Here is a 22564-nt window from a genome sequence, read left to right as displayed (position 1 = left end):
TGCAAGACGCCTTCTTGGGAGAGCCAGTCCTGACAAAACTCTACCATCTGGTGAGCAAGATGTATGAGACAGGCAAAATACCCTCAGACTTCAAGAAGAATATAATAATTCCAATCCCAAAGAAAGCAGGTGTTGACAGATGTGAAAATTACCAAACAATTAGTTTAATAAGCCACAGGTGCAAAATACTAATGCGAATTCTTTACAGACAAAGCCAACCTTGGGGAAGATCAGTTTGGATTCCGTAGAAATATTGGAACATGTGAGGCAATACTGACCTTACGACTTATCTTGGAAGAAAGATTAAGGAAAGGCAAACCTACGTTTCTAGCATTTGTAGACTTAGAGTAAGCTTTTCACAATGTTGACTGGAATACTCTTTTTCAAATTCTAAAGGTGGCAGGAGTAAAATACAGGGAGCGAAAGGCTATTTACAATTTGTACAGAAACCAGATGGCAGTTATAAGAGTCGAGGGACATGAAAGGGAAGCAACGGTTGGGAAGGGAGTGAGACAGGGTTGTAGCCTATCCCCGATGTTATTCAATCTGTATATTGAGCAAGCAGTAAAGGAAACAAAAGAAAAATTCGGAGTAGGTATTAAAATCCATGGAGAAGAAATAAAAACTTTGAGGTTCGCCGATGACATTGTAATTCTGTCAGAGACAGCAAAGGACTTGGAAGAGCAGTGGAATGGAATGGACAGTGTCTTGAAAGGAGGATATAAGATGAACATCAACAAAAGCAAAACAAGGATAATGGAATGTAGTCGAATTAAGTCGGGTGATGCTGAGGGAATTAGATTAGGAAATGAGACTTTTAAAGTAGTAAATGAGTTTTGCTATTTGGGGAGCAAAATAACTGATGATGGTCAAAGTAGAGAGGATATAAAATGTAGACTGGCAATGGCAAGAAAAGCGTTTCTGAAGAAGAGAAATTTGTTAACATTGAGTATAGATTTAAGTGTCAGGAAGTCGTTTCTGAAAGTATTTGTATGGAGTGTAGCCATGTATGGAAGTGAAACATGGACAATAAATAGTTTGGACAAGAAGAGAAAAGAAGCTTTCGAAATGTGGTGCTACAGAAGAATGATGCAGATTAGATGGGTAGATCACATAACTAATGAGGAGGTATTGAATAGAATTGGGGAGAAGAGGAGTTTGTGGCACAACTTAAAAAGAAGAAGGGACCGGTTGGTAGGACATGTTCTGAGGCATCAAGGGATCACAAATCTAGCATTGGAGGGCAGTGTGGAGGGTAAAAATTATAGAGGGAGACCAAGAGATGAATACACTAAGCAGATTCAGAAGGACGTAGGTTGCAGTAAGTACTGGGAGATGATGAAGCTTGCACAGGATAGAGTAGCATGGAGAGCTGCATCAAACCAGTCTCAGGACTGAAGACCACAACAACAACAACTGCTTCAGGGTGTTTGCTAACTGCTGAATGGGCACTAGTTTGATTACTTATATACTAAGGAGGATTGGTGTCATTGGATATGAGGGTGAGGAGAAAGGGTATTAGATGTTCTTTTATTGGTCTTTGCATTACGTGTTGCCATTGGCGGAAATAGGTGTTTTCCATTGAAGTTTCCTTTATTGCTTGCATGTAGGAAAATGAGTCGCTACTGCAGCTTAGCACTGTTTACTAACTGCCTAGTATCGACTAGGGCATGTCAACACACTGTGCACCCACACCACTGTGACCTACTGCACACCTGTTGCTCTGCGAGAGCTGCTGTTCTACAAAGATGTCACTGCTGACAGCCAAGATACTGGGAGTCAGTACCCGTCTTCTCTATTCATGTTGTCGGGTTGCTTGACTATTTCTATAGCTTCTCTGATCTTCCTCCTCAAGCTAAACAGCTGTTTTGCCAGTACGCAAGTGTCTTCAGATTGAATCTTCATCCTGCACTGTTCCTGGTGTTCTGCCACCATTGATTTATTGTATTGTTTGATACGGATATATCTCATGTTCAGATAACCTTGTGCTTATCGGAGGCCCAGTCTCACCTACATACAGCAGTCCACGTTCACACCTGATTTCATGAACTCCGGCAGCATGAAACTTGTCAATCGTATTTTTCATCGAACCGAGAACCTCTTTTACTTTGTTGTTGCTACAAAAAATTGCCTTAATACTTGCTCAACGGAGAATTTTGCACAGACGTTCAGTCATCCATTGCACGTATGATAGCAGGACAGTGTTCCATGCTTTGTTCTGCATTCCCCTATTGCCCTCCTCCTCTGGCACCATAGTTTTTTGTATGATCCTCATGTCTTAGCCATTAGCTCCATAAATAGACCTGAGGTTTTGTAGCTCAGCGTGTTCACTGCAGATCCTGTAGGCTCTGTTAAGTTTGCAGAGCTGATTTCTTTTGTGTAGGATGGTGGTAGGAGGATGCATGCGGGTACCTGTCCGTGTTGGTGGTCTTTCTATAAACTCTGTGTCCAAGCTTCCCATCAGCCTTACGGTAAACTTACACATTGAAAAAATGCAATAACCCGTTCTTTTCTATCTCCATGGTGCAGTGAATTCTGCTGTGCTGCTGATTGAGATGTTGGTGGAAATTCCGAAGCTCTTCTTCTCCATGTCCAGATGACGAAGGTGTCATCAACATATCAATGCCATCATTCTGGGCATAATGGAGCGGACTGCAGTGTTGTTTATTCAAGTGCTTGCCTAAAAATGTCCAATGCAACAGACGATAAAGGGGAACCCATAGCTACACCATCCGTTTGCTCATAAAAATCCCCTTTCCACCTGAAATTGTTGCTTGTCAAACAGTGGTGCACTAGCTCGCAGATATCAGGTGCCATGCATTCCTCTAAAATGTTCACGGGTACATTCGTGAATAAAGACTTCACGTCGAAACTGACCATCAGATCCCAATCCGAGACATGCTTTTCTTTCAAAAGTGCTACAACCTAATACCATTCCTCCTCACCCTCATATACAATGACAGCACTCCTCCATAGTATATGAGTAATCAGACTAGTGCCCATTCATCAATTAGCAATACACCTTGAGGAAGGCACCTTGCAATAGTCATCGAAATGTCAGAATTTTATAGTTGACAATGCGATCCCAAACCCACAAGAATTTTATTGATACTGAGTTTTACCATTTACAAAGTCTTTGAGCCACTCAACGTCACACAGAGATTGGCAGCTTGCTCTAAATGTTCAGAAATGTAAAATTTTGCACTTTAGAAAACAAAACAAAAAACATAGTGTCCTACGAGTATAATGTCAATGACTCACTGTTGGAATCAACCAAGTCATACTCTGTGAACTTATTCCAGGTGTTTGTAACTGTGTTAATGGCCTGCAATGGGACACTGTATCAAATGCTTTCTGGAAATCTAGAAATATGGAATCTCCGTGTTGCTCATTCCACCTCGTATCACTTTGCAATGTTATGCCCAGATATTTAAACAACTTGACTGTCTAGCTGGACACTAGTAATATTGTATCCGAACATTACGTGTTTGTTCTTCCTACTCATCCACTGATTTCCGGCTCAGTTACCCCCTCTTTTAACTATAATCTATCATTGTTCCCTCAAACAAAAAACTGTGCCCAGTTCTTGAAAAAAGGCACGTCATACACGTCTACAAGAAGGATAGTAGAATTGATTCACAAAACTACCACACAGTATCCTTGACAATGATTTATTGAAGAATCACAGAACGTATTCCAAGTTGAAACATAATGAGGTATCCTGAACATACATGACCCCCCTCAATGCCAACCAGCACGAATTTCGAAAACATTGATCACGTGAAACCTGACTCGCACTTTTCTCACATGACATACTGAAAGCTTTGAATCAAGGCAACCAGATAGATGCAGTATTTCTTGATTTATGAAGAGTATTTGACTCAGTACCGCACATGCACTTATAGTCGAAAGTATGATCATATGGAGTATCAAGTGAAATTTGTAACTGGATTGAGGGATTTTTGGTAGGGTGGACACAGCCTGTTATCTTGGATGGAGAGTAATCGTCAGATGTAGAAGTAACTTTGGGTGTATGCCAGGGAAGAGTGTTGGGAACCTTGCTGTTCATGTTGTATATTTATGACTTTGAAGACAATATTAATTGTAACACCATGTTTTTGCAGATAATGCAGTTATCTACAATGAAATATTATCTGAGAGAAACTGCAGAAATATTCAGTCAGATCTTGATAAGATTTCAACGTCGTGCAGAGATTGGCATCTTCTTCTGAATGTTCAGAAATGTAAAACTTTGCACTTAACAAAACGAAAAAATTTAGTATCCTATGATTATAATATCAATGAATTACTGTTGGAATCAACCAAATCATACAAATAACTGGGTGCAACACATTATAGGGGTATGAAACGGAATTATCACTTAAGTTCAGTCATGGGTAAAGCAGGTGGTAGACTTTGGTTTATTGATAGAACACTGGGCAAGTGCAATCAGTCTACAAAATAGATTGCTTACAAATCACTCACGTGACTGGTTCTAGAATATGGCTCAAGTGTGCGGGACCCATACCAGATAGGAGTAACAGGGGATGTTGAACGTATGCACAGAAGGGCAGCACAAATGGACAGAGGTTTGTTTAATTGGTGGGAGAGTGTCACAAAGATAGTGAAGGAACTGAACTGGCACGCCCTTGAAGACAGACACAAACTATTCGAAGAAAGCCTATTAACAAGGTTTCAAGAACCAGCTGTAAGTGATTTATACTACAACCCCCTACATATCATAGGCTACATACAGGGGTCGTGAGGATAAGATTAGAATACTTACTGCAGGAATAGCAGCATTCAAACATTCTTCCCGCATCCATATGTGAATGGAAGAGGCAGGAACTCTAAAAAAACGGTACAATGGGACAGACCCTCTGCCATGCACCTCATGGTGGTTTGCAGAGTACAGATGTAGCACAATAAGAACAACTAATTTAGACCAAAAAATTTTCATGCAGACATCCCAGCACAATGGTTCCTGAGAAGGACAGACATAAGACAACTGGAATCAGAACAGAGAGTAAACCAGTGCCACAATAGAGCTAGAAGGAATGACAGAAAAAGCGGGGACAATTGCGGAGTAGCCAGTTTCATTACTGCCGCTTTGTTGGGGATACAAATTCATACAGGCTAATATTTTACATTTAATACTTTCAGATAAAAACCTTTCTCACTTTAACAAAGCTGGTTGATGTCTCTAGCAGACGGAAGAGCAACAAAACGCAGAAAACAGCCACAAACCAGAGAGACCAAAGGCTTTATAATCCTCTCTCTGTGAATAATGCATTGACACTGATACGTTTTTACTTTCTCTAAATTTAATACATTGATGACAACTTTTACATGTGTTTTTAACAGTCAAGAAGAGAAACTGAATACGATAATTAACGGTAAATGAATACCGTTAGTAGATCTGTACCACAGTATTTGTCTGCAGTAATACTGTAGTTCGACGAATTTTATAAGTACAATGAAGACGTTACAAGCTGACGGACTGAGACGTTCGTGGTCCATTCCTACTGAGAAAGCGGGCATACTGGACGGAGCTGGACGTAAAGTGGGCGATTTGATAAAAAGAGAATAAAAATATATGGCACGACAATGAAATAGTGCACTTAAACAGAAAATGCAATTTCCTGACTGTGCCATTCTAATAAAATTTGCTATCGATGAGCCTTGTCTGAAAATGTATATTACGTGTAGTTCACAAATATAGGAAAAAGTTGCAACATTTTGAAAATGTATACACATGAATAGCGTTATCTTTTCAAGCCTCGTCCTTGAAAAGATTTTGGTTTGACTTAGAAGCTAAAAATAAACTGATAACAGAATGACTATCTTCCTGCAGCAATACGTCTGTTAAAAAGTTATACAAAGCTGCCAACAACTATGAGCTGAACCATTATGATTGCCGTCAGTGTAATGACCCTGCCTTCATTTATAATGCAGCTAATTTCACGCAGTATTGTTTAATACGTGAAACTTTCAACAACGTGTTAACCACATTTTCTACCTAGAGCTAAAGTTGTCGTGTTTACTCACAACAATTCTTTAGCATTTCCGAGAAACAATATAAATCCTGTATCTTCGTCAATGTGACAGTAAAATGAGTATTATTTAACACGGTTTAACTATATCAGTTTTAGCTAAACAAAACAATCTATTTCACTACTGAAATGGTTATCCAACTCATTCGCCCGCGAACTTACGAACTATAAACTCAACACGACAAGAACATGCTCATTATTTAAGCTGGAGTATGCTGAACACATACAGTATCGCACCAGATATTATCGTAAGGGGCTCGTGGTGAAATATTTTAGTGTTTACAGGCTGAAAATTATATGACAATACAATAAATTTCGACCTTATCATTACTTGCTTTACTGTACTATCTCGCAGTACATTGTTTACAAATTTTAATAAAACAAGCGTAAGGTTACTGAGTTAAATGCCCAAGAAAAGGGGCGTTGACTTGTCACCTACTTTCACAGAAGCCTCCACTTACCTTAAGCATTACACAAACACCAGCATACTGACGTCTTCGTATTAATATAAAAAGTATTTGTCAAAATTTCTGAACTGGAAGGGAAAGTACTCTGCTGTCGTCCCTAACACGGCTTGTTCAGCTATTCTTCACCCGCATTATTATTCAATAAAGCTCTACTATCTCCTATTTTCTCATTGCAAATGCGTCATATCGGATTTTCTTAACCTCCCATCGCCTAAAAAACTCAACGCATTGCTTTCCGCAGCTGTGACTTCGCCATAGATAATTATCAGCTGATCCATTCGTTGGTAATGGTATCAGTATCAGGGTTAACAGTTGAAGTTTACGTTTCGTACTTTCGTTTATTTGTCTCTGTCGGAGAGTGTACTCTATTTAGCACATGCAATTAAAGATACATATCCTCCTTGATACCAGCGAAAGATCTTGCCAAAAATTCTTTGCGTGTGACGTATAGCACTGAGTTCCAGTGAGCTAAGTGCGTTTGCAAACAATGTATGTGTTCATTATTGAAGATTTACATCTCTTTAGATATTTATTCTAATTATAATTATTTCCTCCGTTGACATACCATTTACGCTTTTCTAATATATTGTACTCAAAGTAACATATCTGATTGTTTTAGCACGAGAAAGATTGATTGAGAACTGGAAGAACGGAAAGGGAAACATGCAGAAGGTCGACAGCAAGTTACAGGAGAAAATTGACGAATGGCTTGAATGGGACAAGGTAAACACTCGTTTTTATAAATGTCAGATTCCATAAAGAATAAATAGAAATTAAATGTATCTTCATATTTTTGATGATAGAATGAAGGCACTACCCAAGAGATCAAGTCACTCTGTGCATCTGGTAATTATGAAAAGTTGTCAGATATTTTATTAAATCGCCTTGAATTTGGAACAGCCGGCTTGCGAGGACGAATGGGGACCGGTTATGCTCAAATGAATGATTTAGTCATTATACAGACGACACAAGGATTTACATCTTATTTGGAAGAGGTAACAAAACAGTCACCTGCTGCAATGAATAGTGTTGTTATTGGATATGATAGTCGCCACAACAGCAAAAGGTTAGTTATATCTTTAGGAGTATTACAGAACCTTAATTAGTATTGTTTGGATAAATTTAGGAATAGATCAAATTAAGAGTTTACTGCATACATTAGAATAGAAAAATGATGGTGGTCGTGGTGATGGTGACTTTGAGTGTGATGATGCGTGTTCTGCCAATTATCTCCATCACTGCAAGTTCAGAATTCTCAAATCCTGTTTTTGTACCATCCATTTTGTAGTTGTGTGTGATGCATTTTTCTAGATATCATCAATTATGTTTTTCTTCTTCCACTAGTCATCTTCCCTATCACTATTCTCTCTAGTGCATCCTTAATTATGCGGTTCCTTCTCAGTGTGTGTCTTTTTCCTCATTCATTATGTGTAACAACACAGCGTTATTCCTATTTTATCTGATCACCTCTTCCTTTCTTCTCCTGATTCTCGCCTCAAAAGCCTGTAAGTATTTCTGTTGTCTCCATCACCATGTCCCTTTTTCAGTACCATACAGGGCAACACTTCATTACTCTTTTCTATAAATGTTTATTCAATGGACCGAGCAAATACCACTCTTCCTGTACAACATTTCTTCTGCAAAATGTGCCCTGGTTTTTATTTCTTGATTAGGACTGTGTATTATGTTATTGGTTATTTTGCAGCATAGGTACCTACAGTTATCAACTTTTTCTAACTTGGCATAGATTCTCACTTTTATCTTCCTTGACTGCCGTTGCCGGCCAGTGTGGCCACGCGGTTAAAGGCGCTTCAGTCTGGAACCGCGCGACTGCTACGGTCGCAGGTTCGAATCCTGCCTCGGGCATGGATGTGTGTGATGTCCTTAGGTTAGTTAGGTTTAAGTAGTTCTAAGTTCTAGGGGACTGATGACCTCAGATGTTAAGTCCCATAGTACTCAGAGCCATTTGAACCATTTGACTGCCGTTAAAAATCACCACCTTAGTCTTCTCCACATTTATCTTAATTCCCTATTGCTTACAGTTGGTGTTAAGTTCTTTTGACGTATTGTTATTACCTTTGCCACTTCATCAAGAAATCCTATGCTTTTGATTATCCTTTCTCCTATTGCAAACATATTTTTTTTAAACCAGTTTTTAACTAAATCATCTAAATTGGTGTTAAACAGAGTAGATGAAAGACAACACAAATGTCTAACCTTCTTCTCAATTTTAAATCCTTCTGTTGTCTCATATTCTTACTTTATTCATTATATTCTATATAAACTACTTATTTGACTGCTCTCTTTCCAGTTAATTCTGATCTTCAAGACATCTAAAGTTTAATCCACTAAACTCAATTGAAGACTTCTTCCAAGTCAGCAAAAATTACACAAACTTCCCTACTGTAACTGTTTCGAGGTATCTTTCCCCATTTATTCGTAACAGTCCAACAGCAGCTCTTGTGCCTTTGCCCCCTTCTGAAGCCAAACTATTCTTCATCTAAATAAGAGAAATATAATAATAAAACATGTGCCAGTAATCAACAGCATTTTATCATTGATGGAAACTGATTTACGTGTATTACATTATTTTCTTTTTATTTCTTATTGACCCAATTGCAAGACATGCTTTTAATAATGACTAGGTTTGCCAATATGTTAGTTATCTTTAGTAACAAGTTTTTCACTGCACTTGGTGAACTGTGAGTACTAGACATGTGTAGACATGACAACTTGTGGAATGGAGACTGTTGACTATGTGTTGCCCACAATGTATTGCTCCTGAATGTTGCCAGTGTGCAGCTAAAAACAATCAAGATTAGAAGCATTCTCTATGTTATGTGTAGAACAAATAATAGTTACTGTGTGAAACATAAGATTAGTCTGTAGCTTGATAACTAAGAAAAATAGGCATTTAATATTATGATTTAATCATTTGAAAGTGGTAATCCTAATTGCTTAAATTAAGAGTAGTACATGTAGACATAATGTAACAAGACTATCTGGTTTAGATATATACACATTATCCATTCCACTCTGTGATATCAGTCTCAAATAAGTTAATAACTGCATATAGGATTTGCAGTTTAAGAGCAGTGAGAATTTTTCTGGTGATAAGGATTGTACACTTCAGAAGGCAACATACTGAACACTTTCAGTGCCTCTACTGAAAACGCATTACATGTTGTGGATAATCAACAACTCAATATGTTTGATATTTTTATTTTTATGATTATTATAAATGTTGACTTCGTGCCACATAGATTTATTGTTTTTTTTTTGTTACATGCTTGTGGCAGCTGAAGGCATATTTATTTAGGACCGTTGTTACTAGGTTACCCTGTGGTTGCTTACTGTTTGTCATCCTATAATGGCTGGGTTAATCAGTTCATAAGGTCATCTGTAAGCAGGAGAAGCAGCACTCAACATTTATTTCCACAGGAAACTTGGTTCAAATCTGTGAAACAAAAGTGATGTTACAAACATTAGAACAGATAAGTTTGTCATAAGTTGAGGTAGGCAAGTTTTGAGAAAAAGTTTGACCATCCAACTCCTTGCAACAGGTCAGCAGCAGCAGATACATGCAATGTCAAAATGGTGAACTTGAAACAGTCTGAAAAATTGTACATTTGTCACATTGTGGTACACAGAGTTCACTGTAGAACACTGACATAGGCAACACTAAGTGACTTGTGGCATGCAGTGGCTGGTCTTTTTGCCAGTCCAGTTGGCCAGCTCACATTATACATTGCCAGACAGTTTCACTTTGTCCTCATCAGACGTGGCTGCTGTTAACATAAATCATAATGTTAATGGCTGTTGTGATGACATATTTTGGTGAATATTTTCATGGTTTGATTGAGAGTTGGCAAAGCTAGTGAATGTGAAATCAAAAATACCTGGTTGTGGTGACAAACTTATCTGTAGCATATCCTGTGTGAAAAATCTGCCTCTTATATCACATTGTATTTGCCATGTTCTTTATGACATTTCTCACATTTCCTGCGTCACTAGTCAAAGTCAGTGACTATTATTGAATATTTCTCTTTATCCATTTATTGTTAGCTTATTTGCATAAAACATATTGTGTGTACTAGGGACAAGTGTGTTTGCATTGTTGTAATCCTAATGTCAGTATCTCTCTCTCTCTCTCTCTCTCTCTCTCTCTCTCTCTCTCTCTCTCTCTCTCTCTGTATGGCTCTATGGGGATTTGTATTTTATACTATCTTTGTAAACACTTCCATATTAAGAACAAAAAGGAAACGTGTTTTTTAGTATTCTGCATTATTTTGCCACCAACTAGTTTGTACTTTAGGCTATTAGCAAGTTGCAAAACATTGTAGTGAAAAAAATAAAATGTTGCTGCAGAATGTGAAGGAAGAGTATCATTTTCATTATCTTTATAATATTCTGTCAAGTGCCAAAGAACTCCTTTAACATAAATACTGTTTTTAGAGGTATGCTACACTGACACCACAAACAACCTTTGACCTGTTACCTGCAACAGGTGCCTCAAACATGCTTTCAGTGCAGAAATTATTTATGCCTATAGACCATTATGTTTTAAAATCATGACCGACATATTTTGAGAACCTCCATAATTGTTTGCAAATTGGTACTAAGTTATAGTCTAATGCTACATGAGTTAATTGACTGTCATTGAATCAATGTTCATTGACAACTTCAGTATCTATTATCTTTCAATCATCTTATATCGTTGCGTAGAAATATTTCAAGATGGGGGAGACCTGAATTTTGAGAGTGGTGCTGACTTTGTATTTGTTCATAAGGTACAAATTTTCCATATTGTGATGACTTGTTTGAGTTGATTACTAAGATCATGATCACGTCTTCACAGCTGTCAGTAATGAATTCATTACTTAGTATCAGCCATAAAAATCATTGATTATTTTTAGCACTCTGTTGGTCTAATTGAAGCGCTAACAGCAGCGACTTTTTGCGTGAGGTTCCACCTTCAATGCTTAGTGGGAAACGTGGTAAGGCAGAGGCTATAGAGAATGAGCATAAACACTGGAGAATGAGTCTTTTTTGAGCTTTTATCCTTATGCTGCCTAGAGTTGTGCACCAAGTTTGACCCCCCCACCCCGTTGAGGTTAACAAAACTGCAGAAAGTAAAACAGTGAACTAGTGAACTGTTAGGCTTTCACATTGATTTTAGATAACATGTTTTGGAGATATGTCAGCAATACATTATAAATTATCAGTTAATAAAACAGTCAAAATTGCAGTAATTATTTATTTAAAAATAATGGCCCTTTCAGCCTTTATGCTGGCTGTCTTCAGATCTAAGACACTGCTCAGCAGTAAACAACTAAGATTTCACGCAACTGTTCTGTGCACCAGCAGCTGCAGCGATATGGTGCCTTAGATCTGAAGATGGCCAGCATAAAAGTGAGACCGGTTATCTTACGTAAATAAACAATTATTGAGATATTGATTTTCACATTGATTCCAAATTAAACATGAGGTTACATATTAGCCATGCCTGCAAGTGAATAGCTTGATTGTGCTATCTCATGTGGAAACTGACCGCTGCAGTCACTAATGAGTATCTGAAGATGGCATATTTTGGCCTTTTCTAGTTGCACATCTCCTGCAGCATGCTGGTATGTCAGTAATTTCTGAAGAAAAGGAAAAAAAGTACTCTGAATAATGAGAAAACTTGAGTAATAAGAATACTGCTGAACCTTGTTTATCAAGCTCAGGATGCTGACTGTTGTAAAGCTATCCATTTATACAGAATTGTTCTTGTGTTAAAAGCAACTTGGGTGGGTTCAACATCAGAGGCAAGATACACTATCACAACACTAGAGGTAAACGGCACTTTCACATACCAAGACAAAAACCAGAAACTTGCACTAAATAACATGTTTAAAATTTTTTTAATGGACTCCTAAAATCTGCTTCTTTTTTCACCCAGAAATAAGTTCGGAGTAAGATTCATGACTGGTTATTGAAACACCAATTCTACAAAAACAGAACTATTTGAAATAAACACTGTAATAGTTTTTAATAATATTTTGAAAAAAGTGGAATTACAGTGCAAGAACATCAACTTTTCTGTAAAAGTTTTTATTAATTGTTTGTTAATATCTAAACCTATTCTGCTGTAAGTGGTCAACGACTAATAAAGATATGAATTGAACTCTCCTGTTGACTTCATGGGTACAAATACCTTTTTCCACAAATGTTTTTAAGGTGAAAGACGTCATCACAAAATTTTGAAGTCTTTGTTGCTATGACCACATGTGTTTTTTGTGTTTTACTGGTGAATACACGTCCGAAATATGATGGAATATGACCACATGGGTTTTCCATAGTTTAATCTTTTATCTTCTGTTGAGAGAGATGTAATTTTGCACCCCCCCCCCCCCTTCTTTTCTTTCACCCAAAGCCCGCCGGGCCACTTTAAAACTGCTGTAATAAATGCTGGAAATCTTGAATGTCAGACATATTTCTGTGCAAGTGTTATACAACTTTTGGGGCTTATAAATTCAATTACAGCATTAGGCACCATCTTTTCATTCCCTGACTGCCTGATGAAATTTAAAATATCTTATGCTGTTGGCTTATAAACTATCAATACTATAAAGTTTTGTGTGTCCAGACATTTTTAAGCCATGTACCCTTTTGACGGGGAACTTATCAGTTACTTATCATATGCGTCAGCTACAATAACAAATTCTTGACATATTAAAACAAAAAATACACACATGCAACTTTTTACACGATATAAACATTAAATTGCCCAGATTATACATGTGTGTCGGAAGACCCAAAAGTGGAGCGCTTCATCGAATGCTTAATGTAGACTCTTGATACCAGCAGGGGAACACCTGTTATGTCACACATTTGCAGTGTGGCTTGTTGTCTTTATCTCACCTGTCACACAGTGTCAGTGCAAAAGCTCCACTTGTGCCTGTTATACTTGCACATACCTTCTCCAATCTGTAACATTTAACATTTGGGTTGTCAGTAAGTTCATGATTCCAGCCTTTTGTGGCTTGATATTCAGCATCCCAACTGAAACTAGTGGAGAGCATTTGGACTCCTTCATATGCTGGTCTTCTGTATTTGAGATGTTTTCTAGGCAGTGAGGGTAAATCTTTGTGGAGAGTGACTGGTTCATTTTCAGAAACTTGCTGGCAAAAGTTGTAGAGAGCTGCCTTTCGACAGAGGTGATCTGGACAGATGTTTGATGGTATTGGTAGCCAGAATATAGGTGTAGATCTGACTATGCCACTAATGATTCTTATAATTGCATTCTAATGAATGTCATCCTTCTTTGTATGAGCACTATGGGGCCAAACTAGTGTGTAGTATTCTGCGGCAGAGAGTACCAAAACAAGGGATGCCCGATGGGGAACTGATGCCTCAATGTATTACCTGCCAGCTTTCTCAGGAGATTTACTCATGTCTCTACCTTCTGAACTGTGTTAGAAAGGTGTTTATGATATTTCAGCACTTTTTCTAATGTGACACGAAGGTAGTTTTGTTTATGATTGGATTTGACTATGCCAAGAGAGCCAAACTGTGGGTTGGTCTCTGCTGGTGCTAGATGATTATAGAGGTGGAAAAGACTTGTGTTTTAGAAACATTAAGTCTAAGTCTCCGATTTTTAAAATATTCACACAGTTTAGAGAGATTGTTTTTTAGGTGTTCTTCACAGTCAGATAGATCTTCACTCTGGTATGAAGTTACAAGGTCATCTTCGTACTGGAATTTCTGGAGTGTCAAGTTCGATAGGCCTGCAAAGTAGAGATTGAGTAACACTGGAGCAAGAACGGAGTCTTGAGGCAAGCCATCATTATGTACGTGCCATCTTCTCTTCTTTTCACCATGCTGTATTTAAACACTGATTGCTCAACATGTTGCTTAAGAGGTTGCTTAGAGTTTTGTCTTAAGCTGCTGACAGGTCAGTGAAAACTCCAGCCTTGAGTTTCTTCTGGTTGCCAGTTTCTGTGTGAGTAGTCAAGAAGAGCACTTGTTCACAGCAGTTTCTAAAAGTTCTAAATCCAGCTTGTCAGATGGCACCACATAATAAATTTTGTCTTGTATTTGGTTTAAGGTCATTCTTTCCAAAAGTTTGTATACACTGCGAAGTAGAGATATGGGACAAAAGTACTCTGCAGCTTTCCTTGTTTTCTGTGCTTTTTGATAGCAAAAATTTTAGTCCACTTAAATTTTGCTGGTAATGTTCCTGTGCGAAGAATGTCGTGGATAAAGCTGAGTAGCCACATTCACCTTGTATGCTCGCTGTGTTTGAAAAATTCGGGGTAAAGCCCATCTGCACCTGCAGCTTTTCTAGACTTTGGATTGGTTAAGGGGTTTCTCCAGTTCAGTGATCATAAATGGAGGTTTTTCTTTATTGCCAAATATTTGCTTTATCTGAAACTTCCTGGCAGATTAAAACTGTGTGCCGGACCAAGACTCGAACTCGGGACCTTTGCCTTTCGCGGGCAAGTGCTCTACCAACTGAGCTACCCAAGCACGACTCACGGCCCGTCCTCACAGCATTACTTCTGCCAGTACCTCATCTCCTACCTACCAAACTTTACAGAAGCTCTCCTTTTGCTTTATCTGCTTGAAGTTTGAAAACTCTCACCTTGTGACTGGCAGTTGTGTTGCATGAGATTGTTGACTTCTTTGTGTTGTGAGAAGAGTCTTCTCCTACCGTCCAAATCAGTGTCAAAGCTTTTCTGCTGGAATGTGTGAAGCCAGTGACTCAGGTTTCTTTCTGCCATTTTTCTCTCCCTTGTTCATTCTAAGACTCCATCAAATTTATAGATGTTCATTGGTCTCCATTTATTTGAATTTATTAAATAGCAGGCCGATCTCTTTGTTCAGGCCAGGATTGTACCCTTTACGACACTCTGTGGGTGGTTTTGGCAGTAGATCAGTAGATATGACAGCCCGCGGAAACCTTGAGTATGAGTTCAGTACAGCAGGAATCTCTTCTACAGACTCATCCTGTGCTCTTGAGAATTCATACCTATGTAGTTTTCGAAAGTTTCAATGGGATACAGAGGCAGTTCACTCTGGAGGAATAAGTAAATTGTACAAGATGGAAATCGAATGATGTTGATTCCTGGGAAAGTAATTTTCTCTTTCATTAGTGCATGTGTGGTGAGCATGGGGTTCCATGCTATTGCAGCACCTACTGCCATTCCTGTACTGCAATCTTTCATCTCTGTCTATCCTTGCTTCTCTTGCATTCTTTCTCGTGGTGGCAGCTTTTGATATTGACTCAGGTATTCCCTATGGTCCACTTTCCTTTTGCGGAATATCCTTTCATTCACCACCTTTTAGCTGAAGTAATTTGTTGTCCCCTTCTGGTTTTAACCTTCATTTTCCACATCTTTCCGTAGTGTAGACAGACTGGGGTATAACACTGTAAGTAGTATCTTCTGCATGTGGTGTTGAAGATCATCTGCCCACAGTACCTGCATTTGGCCTTATTTGCTCTTCAAAGCCAGTGTGGTAGCCAGTCCGACATGATGGGATCATTAGGCACCCTTTTGGTGGAGCCCCTTGACAACACAGGGATCACACTGCTGATGCCTAAGCTTCTAGCTCCCCATGCATGCAAGAAGGAGACGCCCATCTTCCCATCTTCCTTGGGCATCGAGACTCTCGACAGTGGTCATCATGCCAGATGGCCTTTGCTACAGCTAGGTGGCATCAGTGGAGAAAGCACTTGATCAGAGTATGTGGCATCTGGATGGATGTTTTGCACATGAAATGTATTAAATTACATCAGAATAATGGGTGTTCTGATCTGGCCATCTCATCAGACAAGTACAGGAATTTCATTGTGGATTGTTATAACCCTAGTGCTTTCCCAACCCTGGCTACCCCTTTTCAACTGGGACAAGGCAGTCATCTAGGAGCTAAACAGTTTAGCCATACTTTGTGTGTACTTGAAGTGATGGGGGTACTTTTATTGTGACAAAGCCATTATTTTCAGTGGCACACATTGAAGATAAATTTCAAGAAGATGAGTCATTAGGAAAAATGCACAGTGGATCACTATTTATTAAAGCCTCCTGTGCTGCACAGTCTGTAGCTCTTCAGTCATGTGAATGTGTGGCTTACCTACCAGTGACCATTGTCCCACTCAAGACTTTGAAAGTGATCCAGGGAATTATCTTCCACTGAGACCTTGCACTCCAAACAGATGAGGAGCTACAAGCTAATCTCGAGAGACGAGGCATACATTTTGTCCGATCTCTCTGAAAAAGTTCCCAAGGATTGTAGAATAGATACAGGTGCCTTTATCTTAGCCTTTGAAGGGAATGTCCTCTGAAGGGAATGTCCTCCGAGCAAAAGTTAAAATAATAGTATAAGAGCGTGACATGAAGGCTTACGTCCCACCGTCCATGAGGTGCTTGCACTTCAGTTATATTTTGTCCTTCTGCATGCCAGACACAAAATGTGATAAGTGCAGATATCACTGCTCAAAGGTAGTCCTTGTAAACAACGATCTGTGTGCATCAGTTGCACCATCCTCCACATTTACAGGTTTGCTGAATCTTCAAAAAAGAAAAGAATATGCAGGTATACAAAACTGTTGAGTGCCTGCTGTATACTGAGGCATGTAAAAAATAAAAATGCCTACATCCTGTTGGTATTAAGTCCAATTGCGTGAAATTTACAATCATCCCCCAGTTTTTCGAAACATATTCTGCCACCACTCTACTCTCTTGTGGTTTCCGTGGCACCGTCTTTGAGAACCAATTCCCACACCCAAAAAGAGAATCAGCTTCTTCTACTAGTGCCTACCAGTGAGAGGGCTCCCTTTTTGAGACTGCTCTCCCTAGAAACCCACAGATAAGAGGCCTGACACCTACTGGTGGTTGAAAGAACTCCACCCTTAGGGTCTCAGAGCTGCCCCCTCTTTGTCCATCCCACATTTGTTGTAGATGGGCTCTCATAAAAATTTGGACCATTAAAGGCTGCGGAGGAGGAGGAGGACAAGAAGAAGAAGCAGAAGGCGAAAAAGACGAATCTCAACAAGGCTATTCCAGTGATCCTGGAGGTGCCGGATACACCCTCACTCTCCCCTCACACACCGCTGATTATGATCAAATCCTCAAATACTTATGGTATGGTTTCACCCTCATCACTCATCGGTGACAGGTAGTGATCCATAGGCATGACAAGTCCTCCTGGGCCTTTCATGCCTAACCTGGACATCCAAAACATGATCATTCAGTGCAACTGTAATGGACATTACTGTCAACTGGTGGAACTGCAACACCTTATTTCCTCCTCTTCTGTAATTTACATTGCTCTACAAGAACTGTAGTTCTGTGGTTATCATGCATTCAGTTGGAACTGTGCTAGCCGTGAGAGAACATGTGGACAGGTCTGTACTTTGGTTCACACAAATGTCTGGATTCCCCTTTGTACCACATTGGAAGCAGTAGCTGTGTGAGTGCAAATGATGGCAGTGATCACATTTTGCAGCTTACATGCCTCCATCCGACATGTCTTGATTTTTCTTTAGGTTTGCTTCCACTATCAACTGTAACGTCAGAACTGCCTCTCTGGTGCCTTTGCCTTTCGTAAAGCCATCTCACACAGCCTCAATTTCCTTCCATTGTTCTGTATATTATTCTTATCAGCAACTCAGATGCATGAGCTGTTAAGCTGGTTGTGCATTAATTCTCACACTTGTCAGCTCTTGCGTCTTTGGAATTGTGTGGATGATATTCTTCAGAAAGCCCGGTAGTATATCACCAGACTCATACATTCTGCACACCAGTGTAACTGGTCATTTTGTTGCCACTTCCCCAGTGATTTGAGAAATTCTGATGGAATGTTATCTATCCCTTAGGCCTTATTTGATTTTACATTGTCCAGAGTTCTTTTAATTTCTCATTCTACTACTGGAGCCCTTATCTCTTCTATATTGATTCCTATTTCTTCTTCTATCACATCAGACAAGTATTCCCTTCATACAAGCCTTCCTGTGTACTTTTTTCACTTATCCACTCTCTCCTCTGAATTTAACAGTGGACTTCCCATTACATTTTTAGTGTTACCACCCTTCCTTCTAATTTCACCTAAGGTGGTTTTGAATTTACTATATGGTGAGTCAGCCCTTCTGACAATCTTTCCTTTTTTCAGATTTTCCATGCAACCATTTCGCCTTAGCTTCATTGCACTTACTGTTTATTTACCTCCTAAGTGACTAATATTTCTGTATTCTGGAATTTCCCTGGACATTTTTGTATTTCCTTCTTCTTCTTCTTCTTCTTCTTCTTCTTCTTCTTCTGCTTTTACGGCCTCATTGGACCACTTCAGTCAATCATTTCTGGTCCTCTTCTTTGGTATTTTCCCCTTCCGAGTGGCCCAGTATCTCTTCATTCGTTCCGATGCTTTTCGTCGTTCCTCATCTGTAAATACCCTTTTCATTGTATGTCGTTTGTCAATTTTTGGTTTAAATCTTACTTCTGTGTCCCTCAACTTCTTTAAATTTGGCGTTTTGTTCTGCAAATCATCCAGAGTTATTTCCAGTTCTTCCATATCCTCTCTTATTTCCTTAAGCCATCCTCCTTGTTGTTTCAAATTCCAGAGTTTCTCAATAATTTTCCTTGATAATCTGGTTTCTGGTGTCCTCAGAATGTGACCACAAAAAGAGATCCTTTTCTTTCGTATAGTATCGGTGATGGGCTCCAGTTCTCTGTATACCACTTCATTTGGAACTATCCGCCATTGCCCAGCTTTTTGATATTTCTTATTTATGCATGTTCTAACAATTCTTCTCTCTACTTTTAAAATTTTGTCAATTCTGTTTTTCTGGGTGACTTTAAAAAGAGTTTCACTTCCGTATGTAACCTCTGGTTGAACCACCGTCTTGTAATGTTTTAATTTTGTTTTAATTGATAGACATTTTTTATTGTACGTAGACCATGTTAGTTTTTGAGCTTTTATCATTTTATTAGTTCTTGCTCGCCATGCAGGTTTCTCGTCCAATTTATGTGTTATAATTTCACCCAGGTATTTAAATTGTTTCACTATTTTAATTTCCCTATTGTTCACTGTGATGTGATCTATTACAAGTGGATCCGTTACCATTATTTCAGTCTTTTCAAATGATATCTGGAGTCCTAATTTTTGTGCTATATTTTGTAAGCTTGTTATTTGTTTCGTGGCTTCCTGAATATTATTAGCTAGTAATGCTAGGTCATCAGCAAATCCCAAGCAATTTAGGTTTATTTTATCTTTCTTAGTTCCAATTTTAATATTCATAGGATTTTCCTTGTACCATTCTCTCATTACATATTCAAGAGCGCAATTGAATAGCAATGGTGATAAACAATCTCCCTGTCTCAACCCTGTTTTAATCGTATATGGTTCAGATATTTCTCCTCTAAATTTTACTTTGGATTTGGTGTTTGTTAAGGTTAACTGTATCATTTTTATTAATTTAGGATGAAGTCCAAAATTCCTTAATATTTTCATCATTGAAGATCTATGGATGCAATCATACGCCTTTTTGAAATCTACAAAGGTTATGACTAGTTGTTTTTGCCTTCTTTTGTAGACATCCATAACTAACTTCAAGGTGATTATCTGTTCTAGGCAGCTTCTCCAGGATCTAAATCCTCCTTGATATTCTCCCAGTTCCAGTTCTAGTTGATCTTTACAGCGGTTGTATAGTATTCTTGACATGATCTTATACGTGCAGTCCAAAAGGGAAATTCCTCTATAGTTGTCTGGATTTGATTTTTCTCCTTTCTTATGTAATGGATGTATTATAGCAGTAGTCCAATTTTCTGGTAATTTCTCTTCATTCCAGATTTTTACTATGCATTGGTGTAATGCTATCTTTACTGGTTCTGCTGCATACTTCCAAAGTTCAGCAAACGTTTGATCTTCTCCACTTGCTTTGTAGTTTTTGAGTTCTTTCAAAGCTCTGTAGACCTCATTAATTGTAGGTGGATTTATATTTTCTGCTGGTGTTTTAATTGGGGTTTCTGTGTTTATCTGAAGAAGTTCTGGGGGATCTTCACAATTTAGTAACTTGTCAAATGTTTCTGCTAGAATTTCTGTATTTTTACTATTGCTATGGGCTAGGTTATTATCTTTATCTTTTAACATTAATGTTGGAGGATCATATCTTTGTAATTGTCTGCCAAATATTTTGTAATAATCTCTTGAGTTTGTTTTTTAACTATTTGTTTCTATCATTAGAAGTATATCTTTTTGGTACTGACGTGTAACTCTCCTTATTATTTTTTGTGTTGTCTTCCTTTGTTTTGTGAGTTCCAAATATGATTTTTCTGTTTTTTCATTTTGATGCCTTAACCAGGCTTGGTGTCGACCCAACACTGCTTCATCACATTCATCGTTCCACCACTGGTGTTTTTTCCTTGGATTTATAGGGGCAACTTGTTCAGCTATTTCAGCTATTTCCTTCATTCATCAATCAATTGAAATATTTCTTCTGGTATCCATGTTTTCTTCACAGTTACTTTCTTTCCAGCTATGGTTTTCTTTCCAGCTTTTGTGATTGCCCTTTTAAAGATGTTCATTCCTATTCAACTGAACTGCCTATTGAGCTATTCCTTGTCACAGTATCTATACCCTTAGAGAACTTAAAGGTATCTCATCATCCTTAAGCACTTCCTTATCCCACTGATTTGCATATTGATTCTTTCTGACTAGTCTCTTAAATTTCAGCCTACTCTTCATCAATACTAAATTGTGATCTGAGTTTATTTGTGCTGCTGGGTACGTCTTATAGTCCAGTACCTGATTTCAGAATCTCTGGCTAACCATGATGTAGTTTAACTGAACACTTCCCATATTTCCCAGCCTTTTCCTAGTATACCTCCTCCTCTTGTGATTTTTGAACAGTGTGTTCACTATTACTATCTGAACATTATTGCAGAACTCAATTAGCTAGTCTCTCTCTTCTCTGATTCCTAGTACGATTCCTAGTACCTAACCCATATTTTCCCGTTACCCTTTTTTTCCACTCCTTCCTCTACAACTGCATCCCTGTCCCACATGACTACCATATTTTAAGGCTAAGAGGCACACTTTAATTTTTAAGTAATTTTTAAAAAGAATGTTACATTTTTTACCATTTTTTTTTTTAGATTGCAAAGCCAGGCTAAAAAAACCTTAGTTTATAAAACTGTACTAACCATTAAAGTCCCTGAAAATCGCAGCTGGTCTTCACTCCAATTAAGAGCGTTACTTATGCTGCATTGCTTGAAAGATTTAATAGTAATGTTGTCTCTCACTCTAGAGTATGACTGTTTTATTCACTAACACACTTGTTTGATTGTAGATCATTTTGAAGCTCTCTTCGGTGTGAATTCGTATTGGGTTTTATCCATCATCCATTTGTTCCATTCCTCTCTCATATACACTTTAATGGTTACACCAAGAAATCCCTTCCATACAGCCTAGCCACCCCTGGTCATCACATCTGCAGCGTCGAGTGGTCCCTCTCGAATGAGGATCTCACTGAAGCCTTCACAGACTGTAATTATCCTCCCAACTTTGTACAAAAACGAATCTCCCTTGGCTTATCTTTCCAGTCTCCCCCTACCTCCCAAAGTCCCACCGTCCGGCCACAGAGGAGCATTCCCCTCGTAACTCATTACCACCCAGCAGGACTGTAGCAGCAGAATTACATTCTGTGCCATGGTTTCGAGTACCTCTTATCATGCCTTGAAATGAGAAATATCCTGCACACTATCCTTTACATACTTTACACCCCCCCCCCCCCCCCCCACACACACACACACACAGTGGTATTGTTCTGTCCACCGAACCTACACAATATTATACTCGTCCATCTGTACACAACCCTTACTCCGAACCCCCTTACCTCATGGCTCTTACCACTGTAATAGACCTAGATGCAAGACCTGACCCATACATCTTCCCATCACCACCTACTCCATTCCAGTCACAGACATCACCTGTCCCATCAAAGGCAGGGCTATCTGTGAAACCAGTCATGTGATCTACAAGCTAAGCTGCAGTCACTGTGCTTCA

The 22564-nt window shown here is 38.7% G+C and overlaps 2 protein-coding genes across 7 annotated transcripts in view; one reads left to right on the top strand and one right to left on the bottom strand.

Annotated features, from left to right (window-relative positions):
- The window catches only part of LOC124619417 (START domain-containing protein 10-like), a 146569-nt gene extending 139664 nt beyond the window's left edge, over positions 1–6905 (bottom strand). Inside the window, exons 1-2 of one of the 5 annotated variants that reach the window (XM_047145780.1) lie at positions 5181–5345; positions 4787–4984 (exon numbers count right to left, since the gene is read on the bottom strand). In XM_047145780.1, the coding sequence (XP_047001736.1) occupies positions 4787–4960 (174 nt within the window). In that variant the 5' untranslated portion in view covers positions 4961–4984; positions 5181–5345. Of the gene's footprint in view, positions 1–4786; positions 4985–5180; positions 5346–5408; positions 5539–6048; positions 6220–6514 lie in introns of those variants that run through there. The other 4 variants (XM_047145782.1, XM_047145784.1, XM_047145783.1 and 1 more) reach the window with 4 other exon arrangements.
- LOC124619416 (phosphoglucomutase-2) overlaps positions 6771–22564 on the top strand; it is a 136682-nt gene continuing 120888 nt past the window's right edge. The window contains exons 1-3 of one of the 2 annotated variants that reach the window (XM_047145778.1): positions 6771–7009; positions 7140–7243; positions 7324–7586. In XM_047145778.1, the coding sequence (XP_047001734.1) occupies positions 7184–7243; positions 7324–7586 (323 nt within the window). In that variant the 5' untranslated portion in view covers positions 6771–7009; positions 7140–7183. The remainder of the gene's footprint in view (positions 7010–7139; positions 7244–7323; positions 7587–22564) is intronic. The other variant, XM_047145779.1, reaches the window with a different exon arrangement.

This window comes from Schistocerca americana, chromosome 6 (genome assembly GCF_021461395.2).
Source record: "Schistocerca americana isolate TAMUIC-IGC-003095 chromosome 6, iqSchAmer2.1, whole genome shotgun sequence".
Lineage (NCBI taxonomy): Eukaryota > Metazoa > Arthropoda > Insecta > Orthoptera > Acrididae > Schistocerca > Schistocerca americana.
This window is presented reverse-complemented; position numbering and strand designations above follow the sequence as displayed.